General features: G+C 36.3%; 1 protein-coding gene across 4 annotated transcripts in view; it reads right to left on the minus strand.

Moving 5' to 3' along the window:
• Lrp1b (LDL receptor related protein 1B) overlaps positions 1 to 16818 on the minus strand; it is a 1950932-nt gene that overhangs the window by 20106 nt on the left and 1914008 nt on the right. For 3 of the 4 annotated variants that reach the window (XM_052726598.1, XM_052726596.1, XM_052726595.1), the window contains 2 exons: positions 16479 to 16583; positions 15511 to 15624 (listed from right to left, as the gene is read on the minus strand). In XM_052726598.1, coding sequence (XP_052582558.1) covers positions 15511 to 15624; positions 16479 to 16583 — 219 coding nt within the window. The remainder of the gene's footprint in view (positions 1 to 15510; positions 15625 to 16478; positions 16584 to 16818) is intronic. The other variant, XM_052726597.1, reaches the window with a different exon arrangement.

Below are 16818 nucleotides of genomic sequence, written 5' to 3' on the forward strand. Positions count from 1 at the left end.
ATTTATACAAATTATGTAATTTGAAAAATACTTATTAATTCTCTAAATAAATTTGGCTCTGAACCTTAGGAATCCAACAATAGCAAATAATGCTCCACTTTCTATCTATTTTCTGTGGAGTTCCTAACATCTTTTCTAACTTTATGTTGAAGATTGTAGTACTTCATAATGCAAAATCATTTCCTGCAGTTTTAGATAGATATTTATTCAATTTAATTTCTGTCAAAGCCCTTTCTATGTGTCAATGTTTCATGGCCTTTACAGGTAAAATTATCTCATGTATTCATAAGAATTCTTTAATGTTATATTATAAAAGTTCCCTTCTCTTTAATTTGAAATTTTGCCTCAGTTGTGATTATCATTTTCTGAACTTCATACCCTGTCCTCAATTGATGTTATTGTGGAGTGCTGCTCTATAGTTGGACCACATTAGTATATTTGTGGTTACAGCGATTTAAGTTAGTGTAAGCTGGAAGGATTGTTTGAGACCAGGTGTTTCAAAGCATCACGGGCAGCATAGGCAGACCCTATAGCAATACGCTTGTGTCCAGCTTCCATATTATCTCTAGGAGTAGGAACCTACCCACCATTTGAAATGAGAAAGTGCATAGTCAAATAAATTTTCCAACCAAGCACAAGGAGTAAGTGGCAGGAACATCATGAGGTTATTTAATGGTACTTTAAAAACAATAACCCTGGAGGAGCTTGGTCCTTCCTCTACTGAATGTATCAGGCTTTGCTGACTCCCCATGGGAGCACTTACCCTTTTGGAGGAGGGGATGGGGAGTGGGTCAGGTGGGAAAGCTGGCAGGGAGCAGGAGGAGGGATGAGAGGAGGATCTGTGGTTAGTATGTAAAATGAATAAAAATATTTCTTAAATAAAAAACCCTACATTTTTCATAGGATAAAATCCATGACCTACCCAGCAACAGTCCTAGGGCAATATGGCATTACTAATTGTGATATCATGGTAACAGCACAATGATAATAAAAAATCTATTTATTTAAACAATTAAAAAAACAATGACACCTAATTATAGCTCAATGTATTAGGAAAATTGTTTCCTTTTTTTTTCCTTAAGACAGTACAAGATTTTTCATAAAAATTCAGAACACTAAAAAAACACATTTTTTGAAGTAAATTTGCAAGAATTCCTGCACCAGTTCTTAATGCTTCATTTTCTGTCCTATAGTACAGTGGGGGTATCAATATTTTCTCTCATATCAACCTGAATCTTCAGTTGGGATTCCAGTATACCATAAACGTGTCTAATATATTTTGTAGGCTTTTTTTTTTTTTGAGATAGGGTATCATGAATCCCACCAGGAGGGTCTGGAATTTACTAAGAAGTGTAGTTTAATTCAACCGATTAGCTCCATGAAATTAAAAAGTGCTAGTATAAATGACATATATGACATGCATGAAATTTGAAATTCATCTGGCCAGGGCTGAAATCTAGGCCCCTATTTCATTCCATTACAGGTTTCTCATCTCTCATGAGGGATCAAGCATCCTCCCTTCTAGGCCAAATGATCCCATAGATCCAGCCAGCCTTAGCTTGGACCACTATCCTTTAGGTCCACTTATGTTTACCCTCTCTCATTCACATTCTTCTTTCCTCCTTTCCATTTTTTCCTTTTTCTTTTGCTGTTTTTCAAAGCAAATTAAACATTATAGAACATAATGACTTTAGGTTTCTTGAAAAATTAAGACTAACAAATATGAACGTTATTTATATTTAATATGAATAATGTTCTGACTGTTGCAAACATTAAATGTACAGATTAAATCAGCCTATTAGTATTAATATAATCACATTAATATTTACTGTGTTGATATAATCTTATGGAAATATTACTATGATTGTAATTCTTGATTTGTATTCTCAGTAGAGAAAAATCTTAGGTATATGTTTCTCTAGTGATTTAATGGGATGACTGTTTTACTACTATCTTGGTATAAAAAAAAGAAGTAAATTTTTTTCTGCATGATTATAACATGAAGAGATTTTCCCTTTAAACTAATGTGGTTGGTAAAGTACAAGAACCAATCTTTCATGAAAATCGCACAAAGTTACTGTGAGATTTTCCCTTTAAACTAATGTGGTTGGTAAAGTACAAGAACCAATCTTTCATGAAAATCGCACAAAGTTACTGTGAAATCAAGCACTACATTAAAGGTAGATTGACACAATTTTGTCCTTTTGTTCAATTATGAAATACAGGCAGGAAATAAAACTTTATTGTTATAAACATATGAAACTTGGAGCTGTTAAACTAGTAGACATCAAAGAAAAGCACACAAGTAGACAGTTAAAAAGTTGAATAGGTAAGTAATAGTTACACAAATAGCTGTATTGGCTTTGTTTCTTTATTCTGACACACTTATTATATTAAAAAACAAGAAAATGTTACGACATCAAAAGAAATAATAGGATCACATCCAACCTGCAAATGAATACATACATGATATGAATCTTTACATTTTAATTATTTTATATGACTGGAGATATAGCTCAACAGTAAGGTTGAAAACAGTAAGAAAAAAATCTGTTCTTCCTTAATACCAGGGCTCAGTTCCAAGCACTCTCATGGCAGACACACAACCATCTGTCACTGAAGTTCTGATGCTCTCTTATGATATGTGCAGATACCACGGTACATGATGCCCATCCATATATGCAGACAGGCAAAACACTCACATATTTAAAACAAAAATATTTTAAAAATCTTTAAAAATTCTGACTAACACATGAAGGCAATTTTTATGTATTATTGGGTTAATTTGATATTTCCAAACTTGTAAAGATTATAATTTTATAGCAGTTCAAACACATATCTTTTCAAGTGTTTATCAGTCTGTCTTAAAAGAAAATGAAAGGACAATCCATGGGAGATGGGGTTGGGGAAGAAGGGGAGGTCTCCGCAGGTGGTCTGATAGAGATCTTGGAGTAGGGGGTGAGACTGGGGCGTTGGATTTGGAGGAGAGAAGAGAGACTTGAATATCTGTGATCAGCCTACCTGATTCTCTGGCCAGCATAGCTAGTTGGATCACAGAGGGTGCCTGATGATGTAGTGGTCTGAGATAATGGGATGACTTGGGGTAAGGAAGTGGGGAGGTCTATGTGATCTTCTGGATTTTCCAACCACAGCATGTGATTTGCTACAGAGCTCAGGATGATTGAATTTGGAGGAGAGGGGGACAGATGAAGAAGGTGAAAACTTTCAAAATTCTCTTTTATCCTTGGAAAATAAGCAGCATATTAGTGTTATCTATTATATATACACTTATATCTCCTTAGTAAACAAGGTGACTATCTTCTCAGGGTGCAATCTGGAGTTTAAGCTTGGGCAGGAAAATACGATGTGTGTGGTATCTATTCCAGGTAGCTTGAAGAACATGACCAAAGCGAGAACAAGTTATAGACTGTTTCCTGGGATGGTAAAGGACAGATATTGGTGTGGCAGGATATCTTGGGTTTTGCAGTTCCAAACAACATGCACACTTCACATTTTCTGCTTTGAAAATGCTCCAAGGGGCAGAAACAAATCAGTAACATGCAGTGATCTGATTGAAGTGTGGAGACACCAGACTGCTAAAGTTCACCTGCTTAATATCATTCTGGAAATGTGAGGTTTGTTTGGAGTCACTCTGAAACTCCCTTGGACACTTCTTGGCTCTCTAGAGAATCCTGGTCTGCATGAAGAAGGTTTCCCCCTGATAGCCAGAACTCCGGAGCCCAGGCTGCAGATTGCCTTCTGGAAGGCTATGAATGTTAGCAGTCAGGCCTTAACCAGGCCTGGAAATACAGAGGAATAGTATCTACTTTTGTAAAAGCATGACAGAAACAGAGCCCCTTACCTTCCTTCCAAAACCTTAGCCACAGTTTCTCAAACACCAACTATAAATTCCATCTGTTTTATTCCCTCTAAGGAGTGGGAAAATAATCTTGTGTTTCTAATAAGATCATTGTATTAGAACAATTGCAAATCCAAAAAAACGAGGATGCACATCACCTACTACTGTGGTGCCTGGCCCTCAGTTTCCCACATGCTCACGCTGGAGAGGCACAAACTTTCACTAACTACTTCAGCTATTTCCCTAAAGCCAATTTCTGCCTTGCTTTTCAGGGTCACAAGAGGCTTCCAACTTGCCACTTCTTTCACTGCCCTCTCTGTGGTCATTACTGTCAAGGCCACCATACCGCAAATTGATTGGCTGCTGATGTGATTATATCTTTCTTTCACTGGCAAGTACATCCTTTTTGCTGTGAAATTCCCACTTAGTTTCCCTTTTGTTTTCAGACTTCTGAGAGCAAGATTTTATCAGTTTCTGATCATTTTCAAGCTGGTCAAAAATATTTTTACACTTCTAGTTTTTAGAATTGTCCACTATTTGGGAAACAATATTCTATGTGATTTATATAGGTTATGTTTTTTTAATCCTAACAACAGTCTCAGGAAATTGACCAAAGCAGTATATTTACATTAAGACACTAAGAGATATAGGAAGATAAAACTGAACAAACTGAAACCTCAACAAGTAAGGTCTGCCATTCTGTTTTTGTTCTATTTACTAGGAAATCCATTAGTCATTTTTTAACTTGAATAAAGTTTTTGTCTTCTTTTATATTGAAAATTAGGATCCATTATTAAATGCATTTTAAAAATCCATGGCTTTTTCTAGTATAGTGATTCATAATCTTTCTAATGATATGACCCTTTTAGACAGTTCCTCATCTTGTAGAATCATAAAATTATTTTCATTGTTACTTCATAACTCTAATTTTGCTGTTGTTATGAATCATATATAAGTATTTGTGTTTTCTGATTGTCATAGGTGATCCCTGGGAAAGAAGCATTAGACCTCAAAGGAGTCATAACCCACAGGTTGAAAACTGATGTTCTTGTAGGTCCTCCTGTCAGCAAGGATATTTCCAAACCAGTGTGACAATTTATATCTTCAATGTTACTACTACTGTCTATGGAACCCATTTCAATAACCTAGCTAAGCATGTAAGTTGATGAAAATTACTTAATAGTTTAATATTATTCACCACAATTATCATTTATTTGATAATCCTCTAAACCCAAAATATCTGTGGTAGTTTGTGTAAAAATGACCCCCATAATCTTGTCAGGAAGTGGATTATGAAAGGATTAGAAGGATTAGAAAGATGAGGAGGTGTGACCTCATGGGAGTTGGTGTGGCCTTGATGGAAGAAGTGTGTCACTTAGGTGGGCTTTGAGGGTTCAGAAGCCCACATCAGGCTGAGTTCTCCCTCTTTCTGCCTGTGGATCTGAATGTAGCTCTCAGCTATTGCTTCAGCACCATGCTTACCACCATGATCCCCACCATAACGATCATAGATTAACCTTAGAAAACTGTAAGCAAGTCTCCAATTAAATGTTTTCTTTTATAAGAGTCTCCTTCATCATGCTATCTCTTCACAGCAAGAGAGGGGAGTGACTAAGATAATATCCCTCCCTCCCTCATCTCTTTGTATAGGTAGACTCAGAAGGTCTCATAACGTTCCTTTTTTCTCCCCACATCATTTCAGAGAGAGAGAAAGAAGGAGGTCCAAAGCAAGACAATTGATGACCAACTACAGCATTTGGAGAAGACAAAACAAAATAAATGAAATTAACTTCTCTTCATCAGATAATATATAAAATCTGCCTACTCCTTCCTTTAGAGAATATAATAAAAGCTCCAGAATGTTCATAAAATATCCTACCATGGTCTTGGAAATAATAAAGATGATGAAGTGGATCAAGGGCGTGATAAAGTAAATTATTCTATTTGTTCTGACTCTTAACTGTGAACATGTATTAACAAGTAACAGATGCTGTCACAATGATGGAATGATTATTAAACCACCGGAATAATACAACACAGGCACTCAGTCTTAAACTCTGCAGCAATGCAAAGGAATTTAATGGTACATGAAGAATGCATGTTAATGGTTGGGAATTAATGACTAAATCACAATCATAAATATCTTAGAAAAAGGAATTTATTATTTTGTGGTGAGGAATAAGACACACAAGTTTAAAGGTGCCATGGATTAGAGGTAGGATTCAAAGGTCAGTTTCGCAGAAGTGTGCTCCATGTCCAAAAGCCACACTTAGAAGAGGTGTTCACTTTCCATAAAATACAGACCATAACAGAAAGATGTGGAAGTTGAAAACACAACTGAAATGGCAAGAGACACAGGTAGAACTTTGTGGAAATCCATGATTCCCAAAACACAAATGCCTATACAAATTTAACCTAGTTAAAAAACTGGGAGGTGGGAGGCAGAGTTTTAGCTTTGGTTTGAAATGTAAAACTAAAGCATAAAAGTTCACAGTGCTATATTGTTTTGACTATATGGAAAACTATTCTTGCCCTGGGCAGGAAACAATAACACACAATGTGGAAATTGTCTTGGCGTTTTGTCATATTACCATTTTAAAAACAGTGAACATCTAAATAGATATGGTTTAAGAAGCAATAAAATACTCGAGGTAGGTATTTTTGGTTCTCCATTTACAGAAAATACAAATAATACTTTAAGAACTTATTTTTCCTCAGCTTTTTAAAAGAGAATATAAATTACACAAAGAATTATATAAAAAACAATATCTAAATTTCAGTAATAAGTACCCATCACTAATACTTTATTTTCTTTAAGAGTTTTCTCTATTCATGTACATGTATTTTTATGTATATATGTATGTATTAACATATTTGTATGTGGCATATATTTTATTTTATTTTTGCAGCCCTGGGTATCAAATTCTGGGCTTTTACATACTTTTTTTTACACACTCCACTACTTTTACACACTCCACTACTGAGTATGTTCAAGCCCTTGGACCTTAGAAGACATCACTGTGCTGTCTGGGTTGGCTTGAGCTGTTGTATAACCCAGGATGGCCTAGCACTCATCCTCAAAAGCTTTTTTAAATAAATGCATGAACAAAAGAGATTGCAATATGTTGTCATTTCAAATGGTACTAGCAATTCAAAAGGTATGCTTCCATCTCCTATTCTTGGGTATATATATGTAGGCTACTAATATATCTACATACAATCGGATACACTATAATGAGCAATCAAGAAAATATATAATAAAAGATGTCTAGAAAAGTTAAATACAATTTTTGGTTTGAGATGGTGATGTGCACTTAAATCTAAGTACTCTATGCACCAAGGCAGGAAGATAACAGTTCTGGGATTAGCCTAAGCTCAAAGGTATGAATCTATATTAGCGAAATTATTTGTCCCCATAAAATTAATACTTAGCTTCTCAGTTACTCTATAACATTAAAATATGTTTTCTGTTATTCTTTATTATTTTTGCTAATAGGAAGCCTGATTTTGAAGTTTCTTCATAGATATGTTAGACAAATTTTGGAAGATACCTCTATGGAACTAACTCTGACCCAATTTTAAGGTAAGATACAAACAAAAACCCTGCCAGAAATAGATCTAAATACTTCAAGACACACATATTTGAATTCTGCTAGTGAATTATTAGTCCAAACTGCATATTTAACAACACAACACATTAACTTGTACACAGTTAAAAGGAGCTGCTTTTACCAGCTTGCATCTTTGGATTCCATAGTCCCAACTGTTTAGTGTTAATCTGAGAAAATTAGTACATATCAGTATATTTACATAGATGTTTTTACTCCAGGGCAAGGCACTAAAGTAATATCGGCAGCTGAAGGTGGTGACTCACAGTTCTAGTACCAGTACTTGGGAAGTGGAGATAAGAGGAATGCCATTAATTCAAGATCAGTCTGGGTTATATGCTGAGTTCCAGAAAAGCCTAGTTTACAGAGGAAGACCCTATCTCAGCCTTGACACAGGAGGGAGGGGCTTGGTCCTGCCTAAATTTAGTATGCCAGACTTTGTTGACTCCCCAAGGGAGGCCTTACCTTGTCTGAGGAGTGGATGAGGGGTGGAATTGGGGAAGGTAGGTGGGCAGGAGAAGGGTAAGGAGGGAGAACTTGGATTGACATGTAAAATGAAAACAAAACCTTTTTTAAAAATAAATTTTAAAAAAGCAAATTCTAAGAAGTACATTTTATAAATGAATGAAACAGTAAAGAGTCTTGATCAAACAAAGTGAAGGAAATGAAGACAATATGAGATTGAGCAGCTATTGAAAATAAAATTATCTTATTATATATTAATATGAATGCCTTAGAATACTCTGTAAACACATGAAAATTGTATACCATGCAATGTCACTAGTCTATAAAATTCTCTGCAGAAGGATATTTATATGAAAAAAACTGCATAGAGACATGGTAATAGCAGTTGCCATTGGAAAATATACATTATAAATAATGCTAGAAATTAGTGATAGTTTTACTTCTGAAATATCAAAGATCTAGTAAAATAACTAAATGAGTAAAACATGTAATACTGGCTCTGAAGAATCCTTTTATCTTAGTTTGAGAAGGACCAATTTACATCATTCTCTTTGTGTCTGTCCAAATGAACAAATTGTTTGGGTAAGTACCCAGGGAATTCTGAGATTTCTGAAAACATAATTAATGTTATACAGCAAAAGGTCCACCTAATAGTTGAAATATATACAGAAACAAAGTTTTCAGCCTCTGCCAATCTTTTTGTTCCAATACTATAGTGCCAGCCAAGAAATACATTTTGAAAATATATGTGAGCACTTGGGACAGCCCTGTCCTCAGTCAATCTTTTAAGACAAAATGTATATCACAATGTAATATCAACAAGATCAGTAAATAAAAGTTAGCTGTATGTCTGGGCTGTATGTATGTGTGACTGTAAGTCATGATGAAAGCTAAGTAAACATAAAGGAGCTGGTGGGAATGGACACATTACTTAAGTGTTCCTCATTTGTTGTCAGACAATTCTTTCCTCTGGAGGTGTGTGTGTGTGTGTGTGTGTGTGTGTGTATTTGTGAGTGTGTTTTCATGTATGTGCAGGTACACCTGTGTGTAATATGAATCTTAAAGGGTCTTGTTAATAAAAACAAACCCGGAGCCAGGTATTGGGGTGAACGCTGAATGATCAGAGAAAAAGAACAAGCCACAGCCACCTCACCTCGACAGTTTCTCAGCTGATCTCATTTCCTCAAACTGGAAGCTTCTGTGTTCTCATCCAAATGGATCTCAGCCGAACTGCTGCTCAAAAGTCTAAAAGTTTAACAGGCTAGTTTCTGGTCCTCACACCTTATATACCTTTCTGCTTCCTGCCATCATTTCCTGAGATTAGAGGCATGAGTCATCATGCCTGGCTGTTTCCAGTGTGGCTTTGAACTCACAGAGATCTGGATGGATCTCTGCCTCCAGAATGCTAGGATTAAAGGTATGTGTGCCACCATTTCTTGTTCTTTATGGCAACTAACTCTTCATGACTGCACAACACCTAAGAATTTCTAATTTCTTATCAGGAAAAGGTATTAGGACATTTTAAAAATCTGCCTAGATTACATCAGGATAAGTATATCAGGAAAGTGATGATATACTTCTAAGGAAGTTTAACCAAAAGGAAACTACAAATCTGGGCCTTCCAAAGAGAGCATCCCATTCTCAACATATTGGCCAGTCTGTGGAGAGTCTACAGCCAGGGCAGTCAAACAACAGTGTTACAGAATGAACAGTTTTAACAGAAATGTGACTTGTCATGGTTCTGATGGGTAGAACTTTAAAGTTGAAGTGCTGGCAATTTTTTTTCTGATGCTAATCTTTTTTATTTATAGATGATTATCTTGTATCTAGACTCTCTCACTCTGAAAATTGTTTCTGTCCTGCTATTCTTTAAGAAAACTAGTCCTTTGGATTAGGACAAATTAAGACAAACCTTAACTAACCATTTACTTTGATCACCTCTTCAAGGACCCATTTCCAAGTCAGTTACATTCTGAAGATCTAGGGATTAGGGCTTCATTGCACAAATTAGGTTGGTATACAACTAACCCATGTTGGTCTCCCACTAATAGCCTCAATTTCAAGACTTATTTTACGCAAAAATAAGAGATAGCTTCCATATTACTAACCCACTTCTAAAGAGAGCAATTGGAAATGCAAGAAGGAGCATATTCTAATACAGATCTCAATAAGAGAAAATCTGTCTGGCTGCAAGGCTGAAGATGATCCCATGTGGCTCATTGTTATGTGAGGCAGGAGCTCTATTTCTATAGCCCTGGGAAGGAGACAAGTCACTAAGCCTTCTGCTGACATTCTGGCCTCTTGCTCTCTAAGGCTATAAGAGGGATCCCTGAATCTATAACATGACTAATATTTTGGAAGCAGGGTGACAGTTTTACCTGCTTTAGAACAAAATTAACAGTGGCAGCCTTAACTGATCTCTATGCCTTACCATGTTAAAAGTTATACTTCCCTTTGGCTGAATGACAGCAACATGTTTAGGTCTACTCCTGCATCACATGAATTCCCAGAAGACAGGAAGCCTTTCTTCATTTTTCTCTGGCTCTGTTCCCCACAGTCCTAGCTGGTGATATTCATGCCAAATGGGTAAGTGACCGTTCCAGAACTTTCATATCACCTCAACATCTCATCTTTCCCTTCTCTCTCTCCCTCTTCCTTTCCCTCTCCCTTCCCCTCCTCTCTCCTAAGAGACTTGGTTTTAAATTTCCTCAGTCATCAAGTTCTTGTTCATTTTTGCTCAAATATTTCTCCAATTTATGCCTCCTTTTTATGTTACTATAGCAACCAGGGCATGCCTCCAACATTTTGTTAAGAATGTCAACTAAATATCAAGTTAATTAGCTATTTTGTTTAAAGTTATCCCTTCTGCAAAACTTAGATCATTAGAGACCACAACTTAGTCTAATTCTTTGCCATCTTGTAACAAGGATCACCTTTCTAGAAGTTTCTGATAACTTGACACATTTCCATCTGAAAATGGAACAACAAATAGCATAATGGAAGCCCCCTTTAACACCTGTAATGTAACTATGCTCCTATTCAGAGTGACAAAAAGCAAAATTTATATTTTTCTCATTAGATCTGATTCTTTGTGGAAGTTTCAATTAAATATAAGTTAACCAATTTTTACTATTTACCAGTCATATACAAGAAGTGGTGTGTTGATTGGGACTAGTAGGACATGAAGAGTTAACTAGATAAAACAGCAGAGTGATACTTGTTTCAGTGAGCCGCTTGAGGAAAGACAGAGGTGTAGCATACAGCTATTTCTGCAGGGGCTGTGTGTGCACTGAAATGTGCATGTCAAGTGGCAGTAGAGTACAAGAAGCAGAGGAGAGATGTTGTGGATGACTAAAAGAACTGCGAATATTGCTATAAAGTAATATCATGGAGGGAGGACCATGTTGCATACAAACCTTAGATCTGATATCAGTGTGGCTCTAATCCTATGGAAAATTCTTAGACTCCAGGAAGCACGGACAACTTGCTATTGATATATATATATATATTGGTTTTTAGAGACAGGATTTCTCTGTGTAGTTTTGGTGCCTGTCCTGGATCTTGCACTGTAGACCAGGTTGGCCTCAGACTCACAGAGATCTGCTTGGATCTGCCTCCCATTGGGATTAAAGGCGTGAGTGAGCCATCACCTCCCGGCGAGTTCTGTAATTTTTTTATTTATGTGACTAGAGAGACTGCTCAGGAATTGGGAGCACTAATTGCTTTTCCAGAGGACAAGGATTTGATCCCCAGAATCCACATGGCGGCTCACAACCACCTTTACTTCAATTGCTTGTAGTCTACCACCCTCTAATGGCCTTTGCAGATACCAGTCATGAATGTGGCATACAGGCATACATACAGACAAAACACCTCTATATATGAAACAAAATAATAAAATTTTAAGTATAATTACCTATTAATATTTTAACATATAATAAAATGTATTTAATAATGTTGTCAAACTAGCATAAAGAAGAATTTTAAAAGATAGTTTTAACATTTTTCAATGGTCTATTTTAAAACTGACAAAACTTCCTCCAAGTATATGTAAAAATGTATTATGTTTTATTCCTTTGCTTTTCTCTGCCATTTTCTTTTTTTGTTGCTCACAAAGTAATAAATGAAAATGGCCATCTAGAGACAAAAGTGAAGGCTTTCAACGAACAAATCTGTTCCCTAAATTGAAGGATATAGCAATAAAATTTCTAGGTGGAAAAACTGAGCTGTCACCTTCATACGATATGAATACTTTATTGACTTTCCAACTGTGTGTATTAGTCCCATACAATTTCGATAGCATTTCTCTCCACAAAGAAAGAAAAAATGATACGCCATTGAAACTAAAGCAAGCACCAGGTTGAGACTCTCCTAGCAGCTCTTGTTTCCTATAAAGGTTGTAGACGAAATAGTGCACATCAAGTTTTCACTAAGATACTGATCACTACCATTAGAGATCAGGTTGAAACCCACTTTCCTAAACATCTCCCCACATAGGGATATTTGGCTACTAGAAAGACGCTGTGGGGGCTGGATAGTCCTTTAGCTAGATTGCTTGTTGTTGCTTATTACCACAGGTGCTACTAAGTTTTACTTACACTTATTTATATGTCATAACTGTAAGAACTGTAAATATCCTAAACATAGCTAAGGCTTGTTTGTTTTTGTTTTCATAGATCATGAAATTCCCTCCTAAGAGCCATGAGCTTGAGAGAAAACCTGATCTCACTTGTCTACTTTGTAGCTCTTAAAAGCTGGGCTTTAATAAGAACATTTTTAATGGCTAAGTTGTGGTGGTATTTTACTTGTACTGAAATGTGATTTTAATTGTATGTTAATAAATAAAGTTGTCTGGGGGTCAGAGCTATTGGAGCCATAGCAAGTGCGTGGCGGTGGTGGCGCACGCCTTTAAGGACCTGGAGGGTGGTACATACAGGCAGTGACGAGGCAGTCACATGTTTGGGTTTACAACCAATGAGAAGGCAGAACAGAAAGACTATAAAGACATACACACACAGGAAGTAGGTCCCTTTTCGGAGAGCTCTCTTGGCTGGAGAGGATCCCTGAATCAGGAAGGGTGAGGCTCTTAGCTCTGACCTCTTGGCTTTCTTCTCTGAATTGGCTCTGTGTTTCTTATTTAATAAGACCGTTGGTTACATCTACACTAAGTCTTTCTCATTATAAAATTATTTTCCTCTATTCTTATATATTTTTCCTTCATTGAACTCCTAACTAAACAATGAGGAGGAAATCTCTGCTATTCCTTACTGTCTCATCCTAAAATTCCCAGCTGTGTGTGAATTCTGTCTGAATAGGGGCTTCAAACACTTCTCTCAATAGCTGTCTTATCCAATACAATGGGACACACATAATGATTATCTCTTTGAGACTGAAACTACTGGGGATTCTCTATTTCTTCAGTCCGCAGAAAATGACTGGATAAACTTCTCCAATTTGTTTTTCTTCTCAATTATTCTTCATGGCAGCAAATACCTCTCATAAAGTGTTTGCAGCATCCCTGATCCTAGTGATCCGTTACCCTAAGTAACCTGCACTGTTGCTTCCACATTGATTTTAGTTTGAAATGCTCCTCTGTTCTCATTTCTTTCAGCTTCTCCTTACTTCTATTACTCCTATAATTTTTGTTTCAAAATATTTTTAACACCTAAAAGGCCTTTGACACACCTACTTGGAATCATAAATACTTCCTTATTCAATTGTTTTCACACTTCATTCTGTTCGTATTTATATTATAATAATCAATGAATTACTTTTATTTTTCTTTAGTGCCATTTACCTACTTGAAATGAATTTTAAGTTCTTCAGGAGTATATATTGGAAAGACTAAAGGACAGAACATAATCGTGCACAGGTGCTCAGACTTGTGTGACCACAGTATGTCATCCTGAATAAAGTACAGCAGTTAGACAATAGCATAAGAGTATAAATAAAATATGGAGAATATATAATGTACTTCTGAGTCATGTTTTGTGGTTATTAAGCTATCTAAATTGACAAATGTCTTACTCATTGGTTGTTTATACTTGGTTAATGAATTACTGAGCAAATGATAATATAATTTCTCTGTACTTCTATGACTTAACTGTTTCAAGTGTACCTCATAATCCTAATTGTTCCTTCTGTTTACCAAAAAAATTGAAGGAGGTAGAAAAATACAAGTACAGACACAACTTCCATAAAAACAAATAGACTCAGAGGTAATGTTACATAAAAATAGAATAGTCCTTAGACTCCTGTAAATACCGTGTTTTCTTCTTGCTGAGTTTCCCAATTTCATGGATTATCACTCCTTGGTGCTGCCTGTTTAATATTAGACATTATTATAGGATAATATGGTCATTTGAATGATTGTTTTTATTCTGGTGACATAGAGAATCCTTGCACAGGAAGTGATCCTGGTACCTGTTTATGATGAAGACGCAAACCAGAGCTTCTGTTGTGTGCAGCCTTTGCACAGAAGCAGTGAAATACAGGATAAACCAAGGCTTAGATATAGGGCAGAGATTACAGGGATGATAAAACTAACCTAAAATAAGTCGTCATGACTTTGTGGCCAAGAATCACTTTTGAACTCACTCACTCTGAATACCAGTGACTCACTGTTTTGTCTATTCTCCCCTCCATATGCATCCCCAGGATCAAACATCATTTTTCCTCTGAAGTGTCACCAAAACTATTATTCTAGGACCCATGATCTCTAGAATATTCCTCTCTGGTTTAAGAGGGACCACCATCTTCAAAGCCAACCATTTTCAGTTCAAGCTTCAGCAGCTCATTATAACAAAATAGCTGAGCTTTGGAAATCGAATGCTAGAACTTTAGCATGACTGTGCTTTACAGTTTTATTAGGTAGGCTAACCATGCCTCCAGTGAGGCTACTCCAAGTTACCCACCAGAGCTGCTGATTTTAACACTAAATATTAAGAAAGACACCAGATATGGGCTCTCCCTAAAACTTGAGTACACATGGCAAAAATAACATCTACTGTGATGAGCCCAGAAGTGACCCTGGAACCAAAAAACAGGTGTTTGCTTTCATGGACAACCCCAAGCCACCACAAACAGAAGGAAGAAAGAATGATGTAAACCATAATGAAATTAAATTTCTTGAAATGCTTTGCATGCACTTATTTCCTCTCTTAGTAAATCATACAGTTTCCAATGCAAATTTAGGAAACAAATAGTATATTATCCCATCAGTTTTTAAAATAGAAAAGTCGAACCTAAATAAAACTATTCCAAGTATAGTAGTTACAGACTTTAAACCACTTGTTTCTGTTCTTCTTAGATTAAAGTCTACTGCTCTAGCATATGTGTTTTTACAAGCCAGCATGCATGGCTTTTTCATCACCTGCTATATTTCTACACACTCTAGCAGTCTGCGGTGTACACAGTTATCTGTGAGCGAAGCATAGGTTAAGTACATGTGACAGAGATGAGCCCCAAGATTAAGTATACACTGTGAAATGCATGTGGATGTTCATGATTTAAACCAATGAACTGTGGCCTGAAATGATGTCACAGGAAGCGCAGCAGTAAGTGGAAGGTTAAACCTACTTGCATCTCGGCTCATTAAACGCAGTTAAAGTGCAAATCCCCTCATTCTGACAGTAGTGATCACAAGGGTTCTCTTTCTGGTCACAGCGCTGACTTTTAAACCCCACAGAGCATCTGCAGAATTCCAGTAAAATACAACTGAATAAAGCGTCTGACTTTTTTTGCCATATATGTTTAAACTTATATTATACATTGATAGTAACATAAAATAAAAATGTTCCCAGGAATGCTTTCCTCCCTCACATACACTCAGATAGAATTTTCCTCTGGGAAGCTGGGGGACAGGATGCTTATGGGATTCATTTGTGGGCATCATTCCTTTACTCAATTAAAATAAAACTCAATACAGTGACTACATCAGTGGAATGGCTTTAGGTGGTCTGTTCTAGAAAATCAGCAAACTGAGAGGAGAAAAATATTAAATACCCTAGGTAGTTAGCATCCCAGCTGCATATAATGTACTCTGAAAGAGCCAAGGAATAAATTGGTTTATATATTCCATACTCTGTCTGACACAAACATCAGATAACATTATATATTTGAAAGCATAGTCCATATTATTTTGATAAGAATATTCCTAAGTACTGCAGAATTCACACACACACACACACACACACACACACACACACACACACACACACACACACACAATGATCTGTAGGTTTCATATAGCTTATTAAGGTCAATAAAGTCAAAACAGTTTTCCAAGAATTTCCAAGCTGAGAAACTGTTAATGTCTGGAATGATATGATGCTAAGAACGGAATGAGCTATTCCTCATGAGATCTTTTAGAAGCCAATGAGAATAGAATTATGTAGCACAAGAGCCAACGAGGGACAATTGATGACAGATATGCATGACATATCCACTTAAAAAAAAAGTATTGCCCCAAGAAAGGAAAACATTAGGAAAGCAACTCTGCCTATATGCAGTCCTGTCTTAAATTACCCACATTAGTGGATACTCACACACACACAGGTAAACTAGTCTCAGGATCCAGCTGACATGTGCCACCATTGTAACAGTAACCATCACATAATTGACAGCTAGAGGCAATCTTTCCATTAGTGCAGCTGCAGCAATAAAAGAGAAAAAAATAACATTGTTACCACCAGCATTATTGCTACTGAAGGCTGACACAAAATACCTGAAAGCTAGAATGTGCATCATCAGAGAATATTCTAGTTTCTATCTAAATCTAAGTTTTCCAGAAGTCAGATTTCTGGGGCAGATTTTTAATTATTAGAATGATGACAGATTATTTTGGCATTTTGCTAATGTTCAACTCATTTGCTTGATAAAACTTTA

Source organism: Peromyscus californicus, unplaced genomic scaffold, assembly GCF_007827085.1.
Source record: "Peromyscus californicus insignis strain IS unplaced genomic scaffold, ASM782708v3 Scaffold_7__1_contigs__length_154581171, whole genome shotgun sequence".
NCBI lineage: Eukaryota > Metazoa > Chordata > Mammalia > Rodentia > Cricetidae > Peromyscus > Peromyscus californicus.